General features: G+C 41.2%; 1 protein-coding gene across 3 annotated transcripts in view; it reads right to left on the bottom strand.

Annotated features, from left to right (window-relative positions):
- Window positions 1-254: 254 nt before the first annotated feature.
- LOC143155090 (fibroblast growth factor 18) overlaps window positions 255-16,214 on the bottom strand; it is a 188,296-nt gene continuing 172,336 nt past the window's right edge. For all 3 annotated transcript variants that reach the window (XM_076327401.1, XM_076327399.1, XM_076327402.1), the window contains exons 3-5: window positions 14,368-14,500; window positions 2,316-2,422; window positions 255-711 (exon numbers count right to left, since the gene is read on the bottom strand). In XM_076327401.1, the coding sequence (XP_076183516.1) occupies window positions 268-711; window positions 2,316-2,422; window positions 14,368-14,500 (684 nt within the window). In that variant the 3' untranslated portion in view covers window positions 255-267. The remainder of the gene's footprint in view (window positions 712-2,315; window positions 2,423-14,367; window positions 14,501-16,214) is intronic.

The raw sequence follows: 16,214 nt of genomic DNA, 5'->3' as shown, positions 1-16,214 counted from the left end.
TACGCGAATGATTTTTCGTTGTTTTTAATTCTAGTGAATGTCGTCAATTTGGAAGAATGTACGCGAGCGAGCAGGAGAGACGCAAGGCGAGCCAGCTTTATTCGTTGCGATCAATCGAGGCGCGTGCTTCGAGCCGCGTTTCAGGTGATGCCGCGTTGTGGGTCCCTGACATCTCGACCGTACGTTCTACCAGCGTATTTGGTAGTCTGATCTCAGGTTCTCACAGGTATGGAGGAGGCAGTCTTCATCGGCGAGCCAATACTCGGCTCAATGATTGCTGGTCCCGACGACGAGACGGCTTTCGTGTCGTCTCTGCGGTACCGAGACCTTCTCGTTCTGGCGCATCTTCCAACGATTCGAGTGCCGATAACGATGCGTCGTATGGATGATCTCCCTTGTACTGTCGACCTGCAACAGGGAGTTCTTTGTGGCCCTCATCACGGGCGACGGCTTCTTGGATCCGAAATACGGACCACGTGGATCCATTCCGCCCATGTCCGCGTTCACCAGGTTGTTGTGGTGTTTAATGTCAGCATGCGGGTTGTACTTAATGAAATTGAAGCACTCTTGCCGACCGCGAAGATTCTTCATCGGCTTGCCGAACTTGTTGAAGCCTAAATACCGCGAACTATCTACTACGCTTCTGTACCTCAAATACGAACCGTTGTAGAGCTCGTAGAACTGGCACATAGGACCCTTTTGCTTCTTAGGCTAGAAACAATCGATGCGTTTTCTTTAGTCTTGGTCAAAGTTCTAGATTCATCATTTTACGTACAGCGATGTGAATAATCGCTCGGTCGAGGCCCGCTGTAGCCGATGCGCAAACAACCGTGTTACGAATCGTACGCAGGGTAGATGTCCCGATAACTGTCAGCATCCTTGTAACTGCCGTTTCAATTATTTTATTCAATAACGGAACAATGTACGATGAATCGCGAAGAAAACTATTTCAATACCAAATTTCGACTTTGTTTCTCGTGGTATTCCATATTCGTTTCTTTACAATGAATGCTTGAAAATAAATATTGAAAGGTGAATGTGTCGTTTAAAACGTGCATCTATTGTGAGAATAAAATATGGGAATTGTTGTAACGTGGCAGATGCAATAATTTTACTATTCGTCTTGTGTCTGTTACGTGATAATAATTGAATTGTTAATACGTGGGAATCGTTTCCATTCGAGCGACAATAATAGGAACAGAATAGTCGATTTCGTAGTACACTTTCGATTAATTGGTAATCGACGCGTCGTGTTCAAAGTATAGTAAGGTAATGTTACGTTACAATCTGGAACGACTTTTAGGTTAAACAATTTATAAAATAATTACCCGATAAGCTTAAAGGGGCAGTAATTGGGACATCTACTCTATCTGCTCGGAAAATTCAGATTTACTATTAATAGAACCAACCGTAGTGGCTACGAATAACTACAGGTACCTGAGTCTAGAAGGACATTGGCGTTGTGCATACTGTGTTACGATACTTGCGTTTTTTCCTCGATTTAATATTTACCCGTATTTATTCGGCTCTGCTACATTCCGTACATTTTAATTACACGATTAACGATACTTCGAAGCTAAAAGATCGTAATTGAACCCCTATTCGGAAGGGTTGCGAACAGAACATTGCGTGCAAGTTTCTGAGAAAGAGAATCGAAATCTGTGGGTAAGCGTGTGTGGATGTTTCGAGTTATTGCACACTAACGCGTGGAAATTATTTAATTTTATTCAAGTTACTCGCGAAATTTATACGCAAATTTCTAGACTTCTGTAGCGATCTCTATTCAAATCTTGTATTTTATTCGATCTATGAAAGAATCATCGATATATTTTACATAAATTGTTACATAGTTTCAAGCCACCTAATGCACGTTGGGTTTGCTTATACACATCGCGCTCGAGACACACGGCCATGAGTTTGAATCTGTTTTTCGTGGAAACGTTACGAAAGATTCTTTGAACCTACAATTACTCGCATCGCTGTACGTTATTGTGAAAAGATTTTTTATTTCGGAGCTCTCTATCTTATTAGCTTTTGTTAATTCTCGTTCTAGAAAACTGTTACACGAGGAATACTGTATTAAAAATTAAGCTAAAACATTGGAGAGTTGAATCACCACGTTTTGATAATCTCGTTTATAAATCATTGTTTTGCAAAGGTGACATTTCTCGACTATTTACTCGCTGGTAAAAGCGATAATGCAAGCGATCGATAGAATTGTCCGAACGGTGCAATTCGGTGCATTTTTCGTCGCGCATAAATCTATTCGCTCCCAACGATGAAACGTGTATACTAATTCGTAAGCCAGTAATTACCAGGCCGACAAGTTTCCACCGCTTGTTGAAGCAAATGTATCGTTGACTCTTTTCCGCGAAGATGTACAATTTTCCACTGAAATCTTCGGACTGCGTCGTCAGTTTTTCTGTAACATAAAGCGAAAAGAAATTCGATTAACTAATTGGACGGACAAAATGTTCGAATTGTACAACGATATCGGTACACAACGGAAGACTTTTTACTAGTTTCTCTTATCGAGGAAAGCGATCCTCGAATCCATAACCTTATTTAGACTAACGCAATAATTTCCCGAATTTACGATACCTGGCCATCGAGTTAGAACTATTCGAGTACTGCCAAAAAATGTTAAAATTCAAAGTAAAATGTCAAAGTTCGAAGAAAATTTTCCGTAACTTAAAAACTGTATCGAACATTAAGAAATTTGTGCAATTGACAACCTTCAAGGGAGAATCTCGTCCCTTGGTTACCGATCAAATTAAAACGGCCACGGATACAAAAAGATAGAAGGTTTAAGCTTCGATTTGCCTCCTGCTGCGATAGGTTTCGACGAATATTAAGAAAGTTATGAAATTTTGAATTTCAACTTATTTTTCAGCGATGCTCGAGTGATTCCAATGGCCAAGGGCTGTATTGTCACATACTGTCGTATCGTATAGTTCTTCGTGATTACTTTGAAGAACGTATAAGCGAACGAAACGTTCGGCTGGCTGAAAATTTTGCGTGAATAACGAATTTTGTGCAGACGTTGTAAGAATCTCTGTACACGTACTCGAGGTGTACACGTTCAATGCGGCGACGAGTTAACGAAAAACAGATAACGCGGTTTACAAAAGCATCCAGGGACATCAGTTGCCGGGGACAAAATGACAGGATGCAGTAGGCAAACCGTTTTGTGGTTCAGTATGCGAGTTGGCACATTTCCGAGAAGAGATCTCGTCGAGGTTTATGGCGCGAGTTGTACCTACATACGTCGATGCTCGGAGTCCCTCTTCCAGGCACTGTTCGGCACTGAGAAAGGAAGAAAAGGTTGACTAAGCCTACCGCCGTAGCTAGTTGGTGCTAATGAAGGCGGCACAGACCGAACGGTGTGTACTTTTCCACTTAGCGGATCCTGTCGTGCCTCGACCCCGAAGTGCACGTTGCGTTGTGTTCAATGCAACGGCGTGTCTCCCTTTTTCTTTCACACCCACTATTACGAAATTCTACCGACCGAGAAGCAGGCATCCTTTGTTCCGGATAACGAAAGAAAAAGAAAGGGCCGCTGGTACAGGTGCACCGCTCAAGTTTCCGTGCTTTCCATCGGAAAGGACGTAATGCTTATGAAACCTGCACGCGGCGAAGTACTTCTAACCGAATTATTACATTCGCGCGGCGATCTCAAATGCGAATCCACGCTGTACAATTTCACGTATCTGGTAAACGAACTCCCGGCTTACTACGTACGCTATAAGGTTAAGTTTTAATTGGTGGTTATTTTGTTGTATACACAGTACGACGAGGTATATTCGACTTTGTAGAATTGTTTAAATATTTGTAGACATTTTTAAGAGAAACGTATGACGATTACTCATTAATTTATTAAGGAACTGAATAAATTGGTAATTGATTTCTGATAGTAACGAAATTCCATGGAGTCCGTCCGACCCTACCTTACCAATTACGGGTTAACGTTTGAAATTGTACAGTACACTTATTTATCGATAAAGAACGATCAAGTATTCCGAGACGATAAGTTTATCGCACCACTTGGACGACAGAAGATTTTCCGTTTTGAAGTTAACCGAATTATGTATCGTGCGTGACGAACAAAATGATATGCGGCATAGCACAGAGGCAAGAAGCGATTCTTCGATCGCTCTACCTATTCCCTACTTTTGAACTCCTGTAATCACTATGTTTTGACTCTTGGCGGTCACTATTGACACAGTAGTAAGATCTCTATATTTATAGAGTTTTCGTTCGATTGCTTATATGATTATTTTCTTTATATTTCTATTTATTTATGTATTTAGTAAAAGTTTTCTTTGGTAACTTTTCCCTAAATCAGTTCGTTTTTCCTGTTTTTTTAAACAAATGCTATATTTTAGCAATAAAAGGAAATATGGATCGCTGGAACTTGAGAAACTGTGTTTTTCCTGGTTTTTGGTAAAAATCATTGAATTTATAAAAATTGCGAAATGAATAATTTTTATCTGAGCAATAATTGCCGCTTGGCCATAATTTTCGAAATAGCTGTAAAAATGTTTCGAGCGCGAAAGACGACAGTCGATGATGAATTCCGAGCAGAAATTAAATCATTATGATCATAAAATTGAATACCTCTTGAAACTTTGCTAAAAAAACACATTAGATTAATTTTAAATTGTTAGTACAATATAAGTAATTTCAATTCAAATTCCAAAGAATTCATATAGTTCCTTTAAACATTTTAAATAAAAGTTTTAATCTTGTATCGTGTTATATGTAATTAAAATTTCAATTTATATATATCTAAAATGTAAAATATTATGTTCATACATATTTATATTCTATTATTCTTTAAGCTCAAACTATTAATTGAAAATAATTTGTTCCCCGTCAAAAGAATTTTATAAAATGAATAAACACTCGTTTGATTTTCTACTATTGTACATGTAATAAAAAGTAAAGAAATTTTATCGTGCCTCGATAATAGTATTCCACTTAGATCCGAATCTACGCCAATGTTTAAAGATCCACCGCTCGTTTTGCACCGTTTCACTTGCCTCGACACATCTTATTTCTTTTCTTTGTCAACCCTCTTATTAGTATACGTGAGCACATTCGCCAATCCTAACGCTACGCCGGGAAATGCGTGCGAGACGATGCATTCCCGCTCTGCACTTCCGAATTCCTTCCGAATATCATCGAGTCAGTCATGCACGGTGACTTTGTACCCAATTCGCGTGAAAAATCTACCGAACGTTTTCCTAATCGTTCGGGGACAAATTCCTCGCGCAATTGAAAAGTTACAATTTCGTTTGCGGACGTCGAAGAGACAGCACGAAATAATTAATTTTCGTCCGCGTTACGAAACACGGTTTCTTAATTGATAGACGTTTAATGGTAGAGAAGGTACGATGTCACGATCGTGAGTTTTTCTTCCTTCGTTTGCGGGCCACATGAGCGTGGGTATAACCACCGTGCGTAGAGAAAAGGAAGGAGGTAAGTCTGCAGGGTGGCCCATTTGCTGGAGCCTCGTTAAATTCAAGTGGTTCTCGTCGGGTGCCTTCCCAACATCGAAATCAAGAATGTCCCCGAACTGCCTCGTAAAGTCTCTCTTTTTCCCTCTTAGTTCACCTCTCTTTTCCTCCTCCGTTTTTCTTTTACATTTCTTTTTCTGTCCCAGCCTCCTACCAGCATTCAGGTACGAGAAAAAGCAAGAGAGGACTTAATCTGAGACTGCTCACTGACAAACCTACCATAGTCTATACTCCGTGCCAATTAATTGCGGCACTTTCGTTAATTAATTGGATTCACCTTTCAGCGGATGTGTATCGTAATGGCATCACCCTACGGTCAGCGGAACAATTTATTCTTTTTTCCGATACTAAATTCATCTTATCCGAGTGGGTGAGAATCAATGGTTATACAATTGGGACCGATGCGTCTTGTTTCCAATGAATTTTTACGATGGACAATCGATCGATCGCTAACTCGACGAGAAAATGAAATTCATATTTTCGAAAATTGCATTCACGCGTCGACCACGAAGCCGATCTCATGGAACTTCTTCCGGATATCGCTGTAGATGTTCCACGATTTGTGCGTCGAACTCGTTAACTTGACTATGACCAATTCGGGTAAAAGTACATTCAATTACTACATAACATTGCTCGTATTCAAATGTCACACCTCAAAGATTACGCTAGAGTAATCGGAATAATTAGAGTTATATATAAAACTCAACAGGTCAATGCGTTAAAGGCAAGATAGTTATATTTGGCATAACTTGTAACGATATGAACGAATAACGCAAAGTTCATTTTTTTAGTCTCCAGATGTTTATCAGATGTGTGTACAATTTTTTTCTTCAAATTGCCGCAGATAATGAATCAGTTCCTCTTTATCTTACTTGTCTTATCAAGCGCATTTATCATGCATCATTTACCATTGTGGACAATTCTACGAAGAAATTTCTAAGAATGTCGGCAATAAATAAGTATAAACAAGTTGAGTTAGCATTCTCAATTTGTGCTACTGTCGCAAACATCTAGGTTAAACGAACAAAGAGGTACAATAACGCGCATAATTGAATCAATAATAATTTCATGGATTTTGCATTTGAAGAACGATTTATTTTAGATTTGACTTGATTTCAACCAAAAGTACGCCGATGAGATATAAACACGATCGTTTAAATCAATTTCATTGGTTCTAGATTGAATTACTAGATTTGAAATACTCTTTCAAAAGTGTATTTCATTCATCTCGTTGAATGTATCTCAGTTTTCAAAAATTCAAGTGACATTCGAGCCTCTGCAATTAATAATTTCGCAAACATGTCAATTCCAATTTAACGATTCAAATAACGAATTAAATAACTTTAATACACCTAATGTCTTCGTATTTCTAATAATGCGAAAAAAGAGAGCGAGCTGGTACAATATTCTTTGATAATTAGGTCCTCGGCGATTCAGTTATCCGCGGAAGGTTAAGTTTTCGTTCTAGGAATCGATCTCTTCGATAGTGGGTCGAGGTCAAGGCACACACTGTTCGATGAAACGAGTGAAATACACCGAGAGTGAGCGAGACAGAGCAACAGAGAACGAGCCTCGGATTATCTGCGTTCGGTGGCTCGCAATTAAATACGATGAGACACGTGCCAAGAATACGTAACGATACATGTAAATGTTACTTGTAGATTGGCAAGATTTCCCCTGTAAAAATGAGTCCAATGATTAAACTAAATTAGAAGTTTTTTTCAGAAGCGATTCGGATTATACATAATTGAATATACTTATATGATATTATTCCTCTCCTGAAGATACAGCTACAAACGACGATGACTAAACATAAATCGTGGAGGGGATAGTTTCGCTTCAGTTATCCAAGGAAGAATACTTTCAGTTATCCGGAGCTAACCGTATTATCGTGTATCGTTTCGCGACAAAATAGAGAAAAGAACGTATTGTATTAATTTACTAATGAAATCTTTTTATAAAAGGAGTAATTAACTGTAGCGTATAATTAATATTCTCGAAGTAGACGATAAGTGAATGATAAAAAAAATAAACAATTCAAAGGAAAATAAAGACAATTTTTTAAAGCTTTAGAGGATCAAGCTTTTATTGTTTCTGAAAGCAATTTTTCGTTCCACGGAGCGTATCCGTTCGTTGACATTTGTCGGCACGTGTCAATTTCTTTGCAAAACGAAACAATCTTTGCAAACGATTCAATCTGTTACTGGTACGGTAAACGTACCGACGTATTTTCATTAACGACTCTTAACGAAATCGAGTCAGTTGTTATTTTCTTCGAACCTGAGAGAATATTACGCCTATTAAGTAAGGTACCATTTTTGTCGTTATCGAGACGGAAATCGTGTTCGACTTAAAAATATCATAATTCGGTGAAAATTGCGCAGCGAATGAATACGAAAATATAATGGGTGTTGTCAACGACAAAGTTCCGTCACAAGTATAGCAAACAAGTTCGAAACTATCGTCAGGAATTTCCTTCTTCCGCTTCGCAACGTCCGCTTTCCAGTATGAAACACGATGTACCTGCGAAGTAGCGACGAAAGAAAGTACGACGATAACAACCCGAAACTAATACCACTGACTCGGAAAATGATACGTACACGCTGTTTGTTCGTTCCAGTTACCCATTACCGAACTCGTATACTTCCGATACCTAGTCGCCGTCGAAGCAATCGCGACGAAACTTCGACGGTTCCGTTTGAAACGATGGTTATCGTTATCAAATAAGGGAAGGGAGATCGTTCGGGCATAGCAGTCGGGACGATGACGAGTATACACGTTTGTTAGAACTTGCCAGACGTACACTGCCACGAGACAACCGACAACGGAGAACCGATAACTATGTTTCGTCTAACGAACGAGTATTACGATTTCGTCATTTGAAAAACCTCGCCGACAAAGTTGCGCGCTCGATTCAAACAGATTGCTACACTTTTAACAGAATCGTACCGATCGAAAGATCTAACGATTCTCTATAATTTCGAAATCAATTTTATTCGCATTTAAAAATTATTTGCGCTCGAATACGTAAGAAATGTTAACGTTCTCCATCTATGCTACTCATGACTCGTCGAATGCAATGAATGACACCAAATTTGGTGAAATAGTGAGATTAATATACATACGTAATGACATGTAAGTGTGTCACACTAAATGTTGTCCATGTATAAAATTTGGCGACTTTTCAAAGAAAAAAAAAATATTATTGAATTTTTCAAATTTCATTTTTGTTATACATCAAGTTACTTGATTTTATTATTTCTTTTCATAGCATATTTTAAACATTTTTTGTCAAACGGAATATGAAAAAAAGGAAACCACAACGGGGGGAAAAAAAATGAAAACTCTTGATTTTTTAGCCTACAAGAAGAAATCATAATTTTGCATAGTAGTCTTGTGAATAAAGAACACTTGAAATGAACGTCATCTACAGAATACGTGCAAATGTCCAACGACTGTACAGAAAATTCAGTGAAATTAAGTTGACTAGGAATAATAGAAAATATTAAGGAAAATTTTATAAAATATTAATTTTTCAGAAGCAAGACGGACGATTTCCATTTCGAGGATGTTTTCACGTAAAAGTGTCGCATCGTTCGAGTAATCGTAATAATACGAATAAAATCTAAATTTATCGGGAACGTGTCCCCTTCGTGCATTATTTAAAGTATTTTACGAAAACGTATCCATCATACGTGTACTGCATACATATTTATATCGTGACAATGTGCCGTAAGAAATAAGTAAATTTTTTTCGCGAGATAAATAAAATTTAAATACAACTTTGATCGGTTGGCTCCGAGTCAATTGATATCCTTCGTTAAAATGTGATGGCATTTATTTATGATATACTCTGGTAAACGGTGAATGCACAAGAGGACGAAGCAACGAGACGAAGAAGAAGCGACTATTTTTCGTTTCGGATCTCTGTTTTCTGTTCCCCGAGCAGCCCTCTTCCTTTGCTCTCGTTCCCTCTGATCGAAGCCGCCACGAGATTAGAGGCTGCCAAATGAATTAAAAGCCAATTTTAATCAAAAGCGGGCACCGGCTTTTAGGCACGATTACCCCCGATAATAACTGGTAGGATGGATCCGCGCGTAAGTAGGAAAGAGCAAGACAGAAGGAAAGAAGAATGGACCCCATATATTACTTCTACGTGCTGCTCGCGATACAGGAACCGATTCTTCCTTCGTTATAGGTTCGCAACTAATAGCTTTTTTCTCTAGCGGGCTAAGTGCTCCCGTGTTTTCTTCTCGCGAGATGTTTCGTTGCCTCGTTGCGAGGAAATCGCAGAAAACATCCACCGGCCAGTGTATCGCGACGAAACGGGATACCGTAGACGAGATCGAAGAGACATAGCGTTCGACGATCGCTTTAAAATAATCTCGATGCCCACGGTGTGCGACCAACGAATGCTTGAGAACCACTGGAGCGCCACAATTTCGCGACGTCGACGTTATGAAAGCTATAATATAACGCGAAAGCGAGCAGGCCGGTACCGACCGCGTAAGCAGAGGAACAAGGGAAAAGAGGGCAAAAGAAGAAGGAAAAGACGCGTATATAACCGCGACTCTTGTTATAAGCCAGGCACGTATAATAGCGATCCTGTCGTTAACACCTAAACGTACGATTGGTCGGTGCACGGGAACGTTCATCCGCCGTGAATGCACACGATTACAACGAAACGCAAATAAAAGAATATGACGGTTGTCCAAGTACGGATCAAAGCTATGACAGGTGCAGCCCTGATTTGCCCGACTGACACGATAATCATGGTTCTCCGAGACTAGAATAATTAAATTCCAGGGTGAACGAATAACCGACGTATGTATATATATATCTCCTCTCTCTTTCCTGGTCTCTTGGGTTTCTCTTCTTCGTATCGGTCGGGAAGGTGTCACATCGTGAAGTATATCGTGACTGCGCGTGATGCTGTTAGTCGTTGAATAAAAAACGGGAGGTTCCCCGTGGACCAATTAAGCCCGTTTAATGCGATAAGAATGCCACGACGATCTATGTAATTACTACCGTTATGAGCCGCAACGATTGGGACTGCGCTTTTTAATCGAATAACGAAACACCGGTAACTGCACACTATTTGTCTTCATCGTGGATGATAGTTATTATCGAGTTACACTCGACATGTACGGATTATCGTTTTCGATACGTTGTTACCTACGCGTTCTATCGGCGATTCACTGTAATCGTTTCAAGATTTAGTCGCGCCCAATTGCAGAGTCGCGCGATGGATTACGAGTTTCATTTGGAGCAATTTTGTTCTCGATTGGAAAACAAAAAATCGAGTTTCGTTCGATGAACTCGATCGACTCGATCCGATGAATCGACGAGATAAAAGGAAACGATATCACGTATAACACTTAAATGGCCCCTCTTGAAGGATCAAAAGTTTCCAACCGACGAGGAACCGGTAACTGGTGCAATATTGAATTTTATATTCAAAACTCGAGAAAACTTGGTGCAATGTACCGGATATTCGGTTACATAAATTACCGATTCTCGGTTTTGGACACGAGTAGGGTACTTTTCGTCAAACGATCAAAGCGATTTCGTTACTAAACGCGTGCAACGGTAGGTTAAATCGCGACAAAATAATTTCCAGACAGACGTTGTTCTTCTGCAACCAGCTCGTGCTCCAAAACGTTCGTCCCCCCGTTACGGGGTGAAACGTCAGCATCGCGAGTAAATAGGATCGATTTCTAACCCGTCTCTTAAATTAGAAAAGAAACACGATAAACGTGTTACCAAAATACTGTGCAACCGCTCCGGTTGTTTACAATTTAGAAAAATAGTGACCAGTTACTGTTCGGGGAAAAGTGTAATAGAATTTGGAAAGCAACGTCGATTCGATAACAAATACGTACCGTAGTACAGATGTCCGTTGGTTAATTAACCGTCCCGATTTTATAGCGTATAAACCAACACGAGTCTGCCGTCGTAAAACGGATTCATAAAGTCGAGGTGACTAATTAACGGTAAGTGTGCAAACAAACAATTTTCTATTCGCGGCTAATTATCTCTCGAGTCGGCCGACTCACGGGGGATCCACGAAGTCGGTTGGCCGCTCGGCAGTCAGAATTCAAAGTTTCAAGGACGCTCTCACGGTGTCTGAAACCCTCGTATAGAGCGAGTGGAGTCAAGACGGTCCGTTTCGCGAATGGGGCTTGAGTAATCGGCGGTCAGGAGAGGCTCGTCGTGCGGAGTAAAGTGCCGAGAGAGGTAGGAGATGCGAGTAACAGAAGGAAAAGGTGGAGGTAGAGCGGCGTGGTGCGGCGTGGTGCTGCGCGGTGCTGCGCGGTGCTGCGCGGTGCTGCGCGGTGCTGCGTGGTGCTGCGTGGCGCTGCGTGGTGCGGCGTGGTGCGGCGTGGTGCGGCTCGGTGCGGCCTGCTGCGGCGCGGCCGGCGTGGCGTGGCGTGGCATGGCGAGGCGAGGCGAGACGAGGCGCGGCGCGGCGCGGCGCGACGCGGCGGCAGTGGCAGCACCAGGAGACGAAGGAGGTGGAAAAGGAGGAAGAGGTGGACGAAAGTGATGGATCTCGGGGAGGTGCAGACGCGGCGCAGCGTGCGGCGCGAAAACTGGCTCCTCTGTTTGCACAAGCCTTCTTCCCTCCCTTCAAACCTTCCTTTTCCCTCCTTCCTCGCGAGCGAGAAATCAGAAGAGGAGCCGCCTTGTATCGCACGCGCGCCGCACATAGGGCGGACAGCTCGTTTGCTGACACCGACTTAGGACACGTTTGAAAATTCAACGTTACCGTGAAATCGTGCTGTTACCGGTGCTAATAATCGTGCCCGCTCCCGGAAGCCAAGGAACCCGCCGTTCAACGAATTCGAGAGTGTTGTTCGAATAGTTGTGAATCGCTTCGACCTTGCTGAAAATATACGTGACGCGGTAACACGCTGGTTAAAAGTATACACCACGATTTCTGTCGGTTAGCGAATTAACCGCACTTCACGCGCACGTGTATCGTTCGTATCGGTTCCTCGGTTTACTCGTTAGTTTCGCATACCCGTCGACGGTATTGCCTACGCGTACTCGTATTTACAGTGATCGAACAAGCGTATTCAAGAACGAACCTTCGACGATACGCCAACGAATATCCCGACCGAAACGGGCTTTCCGAGCTTCGTACGTTTTCGTCCGAGTAGCTTTACCTACCGCTTGTCGAAATTCATAAGACGATTGAACGGATGCTCGGGAGCGCAGTCCTCTTGCATTTTCATATGCAAATATCTATGTTGATTTACATAATGTACGATTATACTTCCGATGCCTGATACTCTTTCGCCAAGGACCGAGCACTGTTTATGCGATTAAATACATTTATTCAATCCTTGCGGCTCCTATCGCAGATATTTCAATGTCTCGCTTTTCAGATGCAACTGATAATATTCATGGGTAATTTGTCGTCGAATTACTCCTTTATACGTCTCGATAAGCGAACCATGATAAATCTTTCCATACAGAGAATCGTTAGACCGTTAAGAGTACGAAGCTTTCTCTGTAACTTCCATTAATATCTTGAACTCGATTTCTAGGAGAACGACCCTGAACTCGCCGCGGTGGAGGCGCGACGACGACGACGGTTCTAATAAATAAGCGCGAAAACGAGTACAAGCTCGTTCCGACACAGTCAAAGACGAGATAAACAGTGTCTAGTCGAAAACAATCGCGACGAAACGAGGCAACGGGACGCTGTAATTCATCCCCGAGTTCTCGATGGCCACTTTTTTCTTTTACTCCTTTCGTTCGTTTCTCTCCGTCCACGTTGATCGACTCCGCGAAAATAGAGCTCGGTTATTAGTTCGAAAAGATAAAACTCGAGCTCCGAAGGGGCTCACGGTGGCGCTTGGTAGCGAAAGCGAACGAGATAAGGCCCTGACCCTACCTCGATCGATAAGGATTGCTATAAATTTAGATCTTTAGTGCCGTAGCTCCGGACGTTTATTTCTCCGAGGAGTTTGCCACTCTTTTGTTCGGAATCCTTATTAGTCTACGAAACTATCGATCGGAGAAGATAACGTCACGGTCGAGTGGTCTGTGTCGGGCAACTGCCCGATTCGATTCAATTAACCGATCGACCTGTCCTGTACAATGACCCCACACGTTGCGCCGATGAATTTATTTGGAAGCTGTTTAAATGGCCGTGTCGCGTGGCTGGCTTTATTTCGAACTCACGGCTATAAATTCTACCCGAACAACCTATTAATAATGCCCCGTTTGACGTATGCACGATACTAATATTATTAGCCTCGTCTGTGATCATTGCTTCTCTTATTGCTGCACCGATTTCTACTAATTTATGAACACATTTTAACCGTTGTAAGAATAGTCACGAATATCGTTCGACGCGCAAATACCGAGCACACGACGCGGCGCTACGAATCCCTTGAAAATCGAAAACGTTCGGACGATATTTAACATCGACAGAACCGTTTATTCGTCTTTGTCTCGTCCGAGTGTTTGCGCCTTTTACCGTAATCGTGACATTTTTATCGTAGACCAGTTCGATCGATTCGAGAGCAACTATATTCTCGAATCTTTTCGGCCATTAGGTTCGTTGTATCACTTCCGAATAGAAAAAATAGTAATCAACGCGAAGAAGTACAACTCAATATCTGATATTACATTTACTCGACCAACACGAATAAATTGCTCTCAACCGATCCGCAATCGTACTCCTGCGGACGAATCATGTTCCACGTTATTTGTAGTCGCACCTTTGCATCGAGATGTTCAATCTTTATTTTAAATATCGCGAAACAATTCGTATTTTTAAGGTTCCATTCGGTTCGTTCGTCGGATCGGTGTAATTAATTGTAATCTTACTTACGGTAGGGTGCATTGTGATCATCGCGTCCTATGGCCTTGATCGTGCGGGCAATTACAGTAACATTGCCGCTGCTGCAAGTCGAGTAGAGACTCACGGAGCGCACCATTGCCGGCACCGCCCCGCACATCACCACCTGCAATCGCAAACATTTTTCCACTCTGTAATGTATTCGTCCAAGCTGAAATGTGTAACGAACATCCTAACGAAATCTCGATACTTTTCGTGAAAAATAATCTACACGAATGTAATTCACGAATGTATATTTCGCGCTCGAAGATTACGTTCAAACTGTATTGTACACAATAACGGATTCACCGATACGATTGTACATTGTGGGTTAAGAACCTACGATAACATCGTGTATTATTAAACCGAAAATTCCGTACAACTCAAAAGAACAGTAGTATTACTTTATGGGACAATTCCTCGGAGAGCTAACTCGAATAACTACGCCTGTAATATCTTAGAGTTCTTGGCGACCATTGAATAGACTATGTCCGATAAAACTTTTGCAACTTTAGCATTTTTACGAATTTTATCGCAATATTTCAAGGGCACGATTTATATTTCGGTAGTTTGATACGAAGCGAATCTACATGAGAAAATAAGTCGAAAATGTGGAGCGAGATTCTTTCGAGTTTTCGAATAAATCGGATGTTAAATATTCGTAAAGTACGTTTGCATGTGATCTCGCTCGTGTCTATGCCCGAAGGATATCACTCTGTTATTTGAAACGCTGTTTCGATTTCTTAATTTCGATACCAATAATTCAAATTTTATTTTAAATGTTACACGATACCCCACTTCCGAGACAAACGTTAAAATAAAATTACTTTTTGTATAAAGACTGCTCATAGAAGACAAAGTTAAAAGGTTCAAAAGAACCAAACTAAACGACTTGGCAAAAGATTCGTAGACATCGATAGAATGTCGAGTACGAAAGAATGTTACTCTATATTTTCAACTTATTTTTTCATACAGATTCGTGTCTCCTTTCAACTTGTGCCACCAGTTTCGTAACACCCTGTAGACAATGGTCGAATCGCAACAATCGACTGTATTGCGTTGTGAATGTTGATTCCATTTTTGTGTACAGTACCCAAGATCCATGAACTTAGAGGCAATCTGTTTTCTACGCATTCCCAAGAACCGATCATCGTTCACCGTTTGATAAACGATAAATGACGGCATCATCGCTAGAGAGAATTGGTAATTCTTGGAATTCTCAAAACGACGAAAAGATAAATAAACGAGCGCGAGACGTGTTTTCGGTTTGACGACCGAACGCGAAATCGTTAAAGACGTCATGACTCTTTCACGACCGCGAAAAAGAACATTTTTACGGCCGGTTCACATATCACGGCATCGAATCATTCGTTGAGTCGTTCGCGAGGTTCCTTTTTGCGGTTCGTTCGCGGGAGTAAAAATGCACGATATTGAACAAAGATGGAGAAACGTTGTTACAGTGAAGACTACGAAAGATGAATACCGACCGCAAGATTTGTTAACGAGCGAACACGAGCTGTCCATTAATGGTCGTAGAATGTAGCACATTTTTTATTTCAAAAGTGAGGCCGTAACAACATTACGACGGCTAGACGACCAGTCCCCTTTATAACATCGAATCGACTATATCACGTGTTTCTATACTGACGGTTAAACTGTCGTAAAACAATTATTTTCACTCGTTTTCCATCATTTCTTCCGACTGAACGCAAATGATGTATACCTAATTTTCAATTATGCTTCTGATTCGACGAGAGATTCTCATAAATGTTCCCGGAAGCGACACAAGATTTATTTAGAAATTTATCGTGCGTTTTCATCCACTATTTTAATTCTAGTAT

The sequence above is a fragment of the Ptiloglossa arizonensis genome, chromosome 2 (genome assembly GCF_051014685.1).
Source record: "Ptiloglossa arizonensis isolate GNS036 chromosome 2, iyPtiAriz1_principal, whole genome shotgun sequence".
NCBI classification, from domain to species: Eukaryota; Metazoa; Arthropoda; class Insecta; order Hymenoptera; family Colletidae; genus Ptiloglossa; species Ptiloglossa arizonensis.
This window is presented reverse-complemented; position numbering and strand designations above follow the sequence as displayed.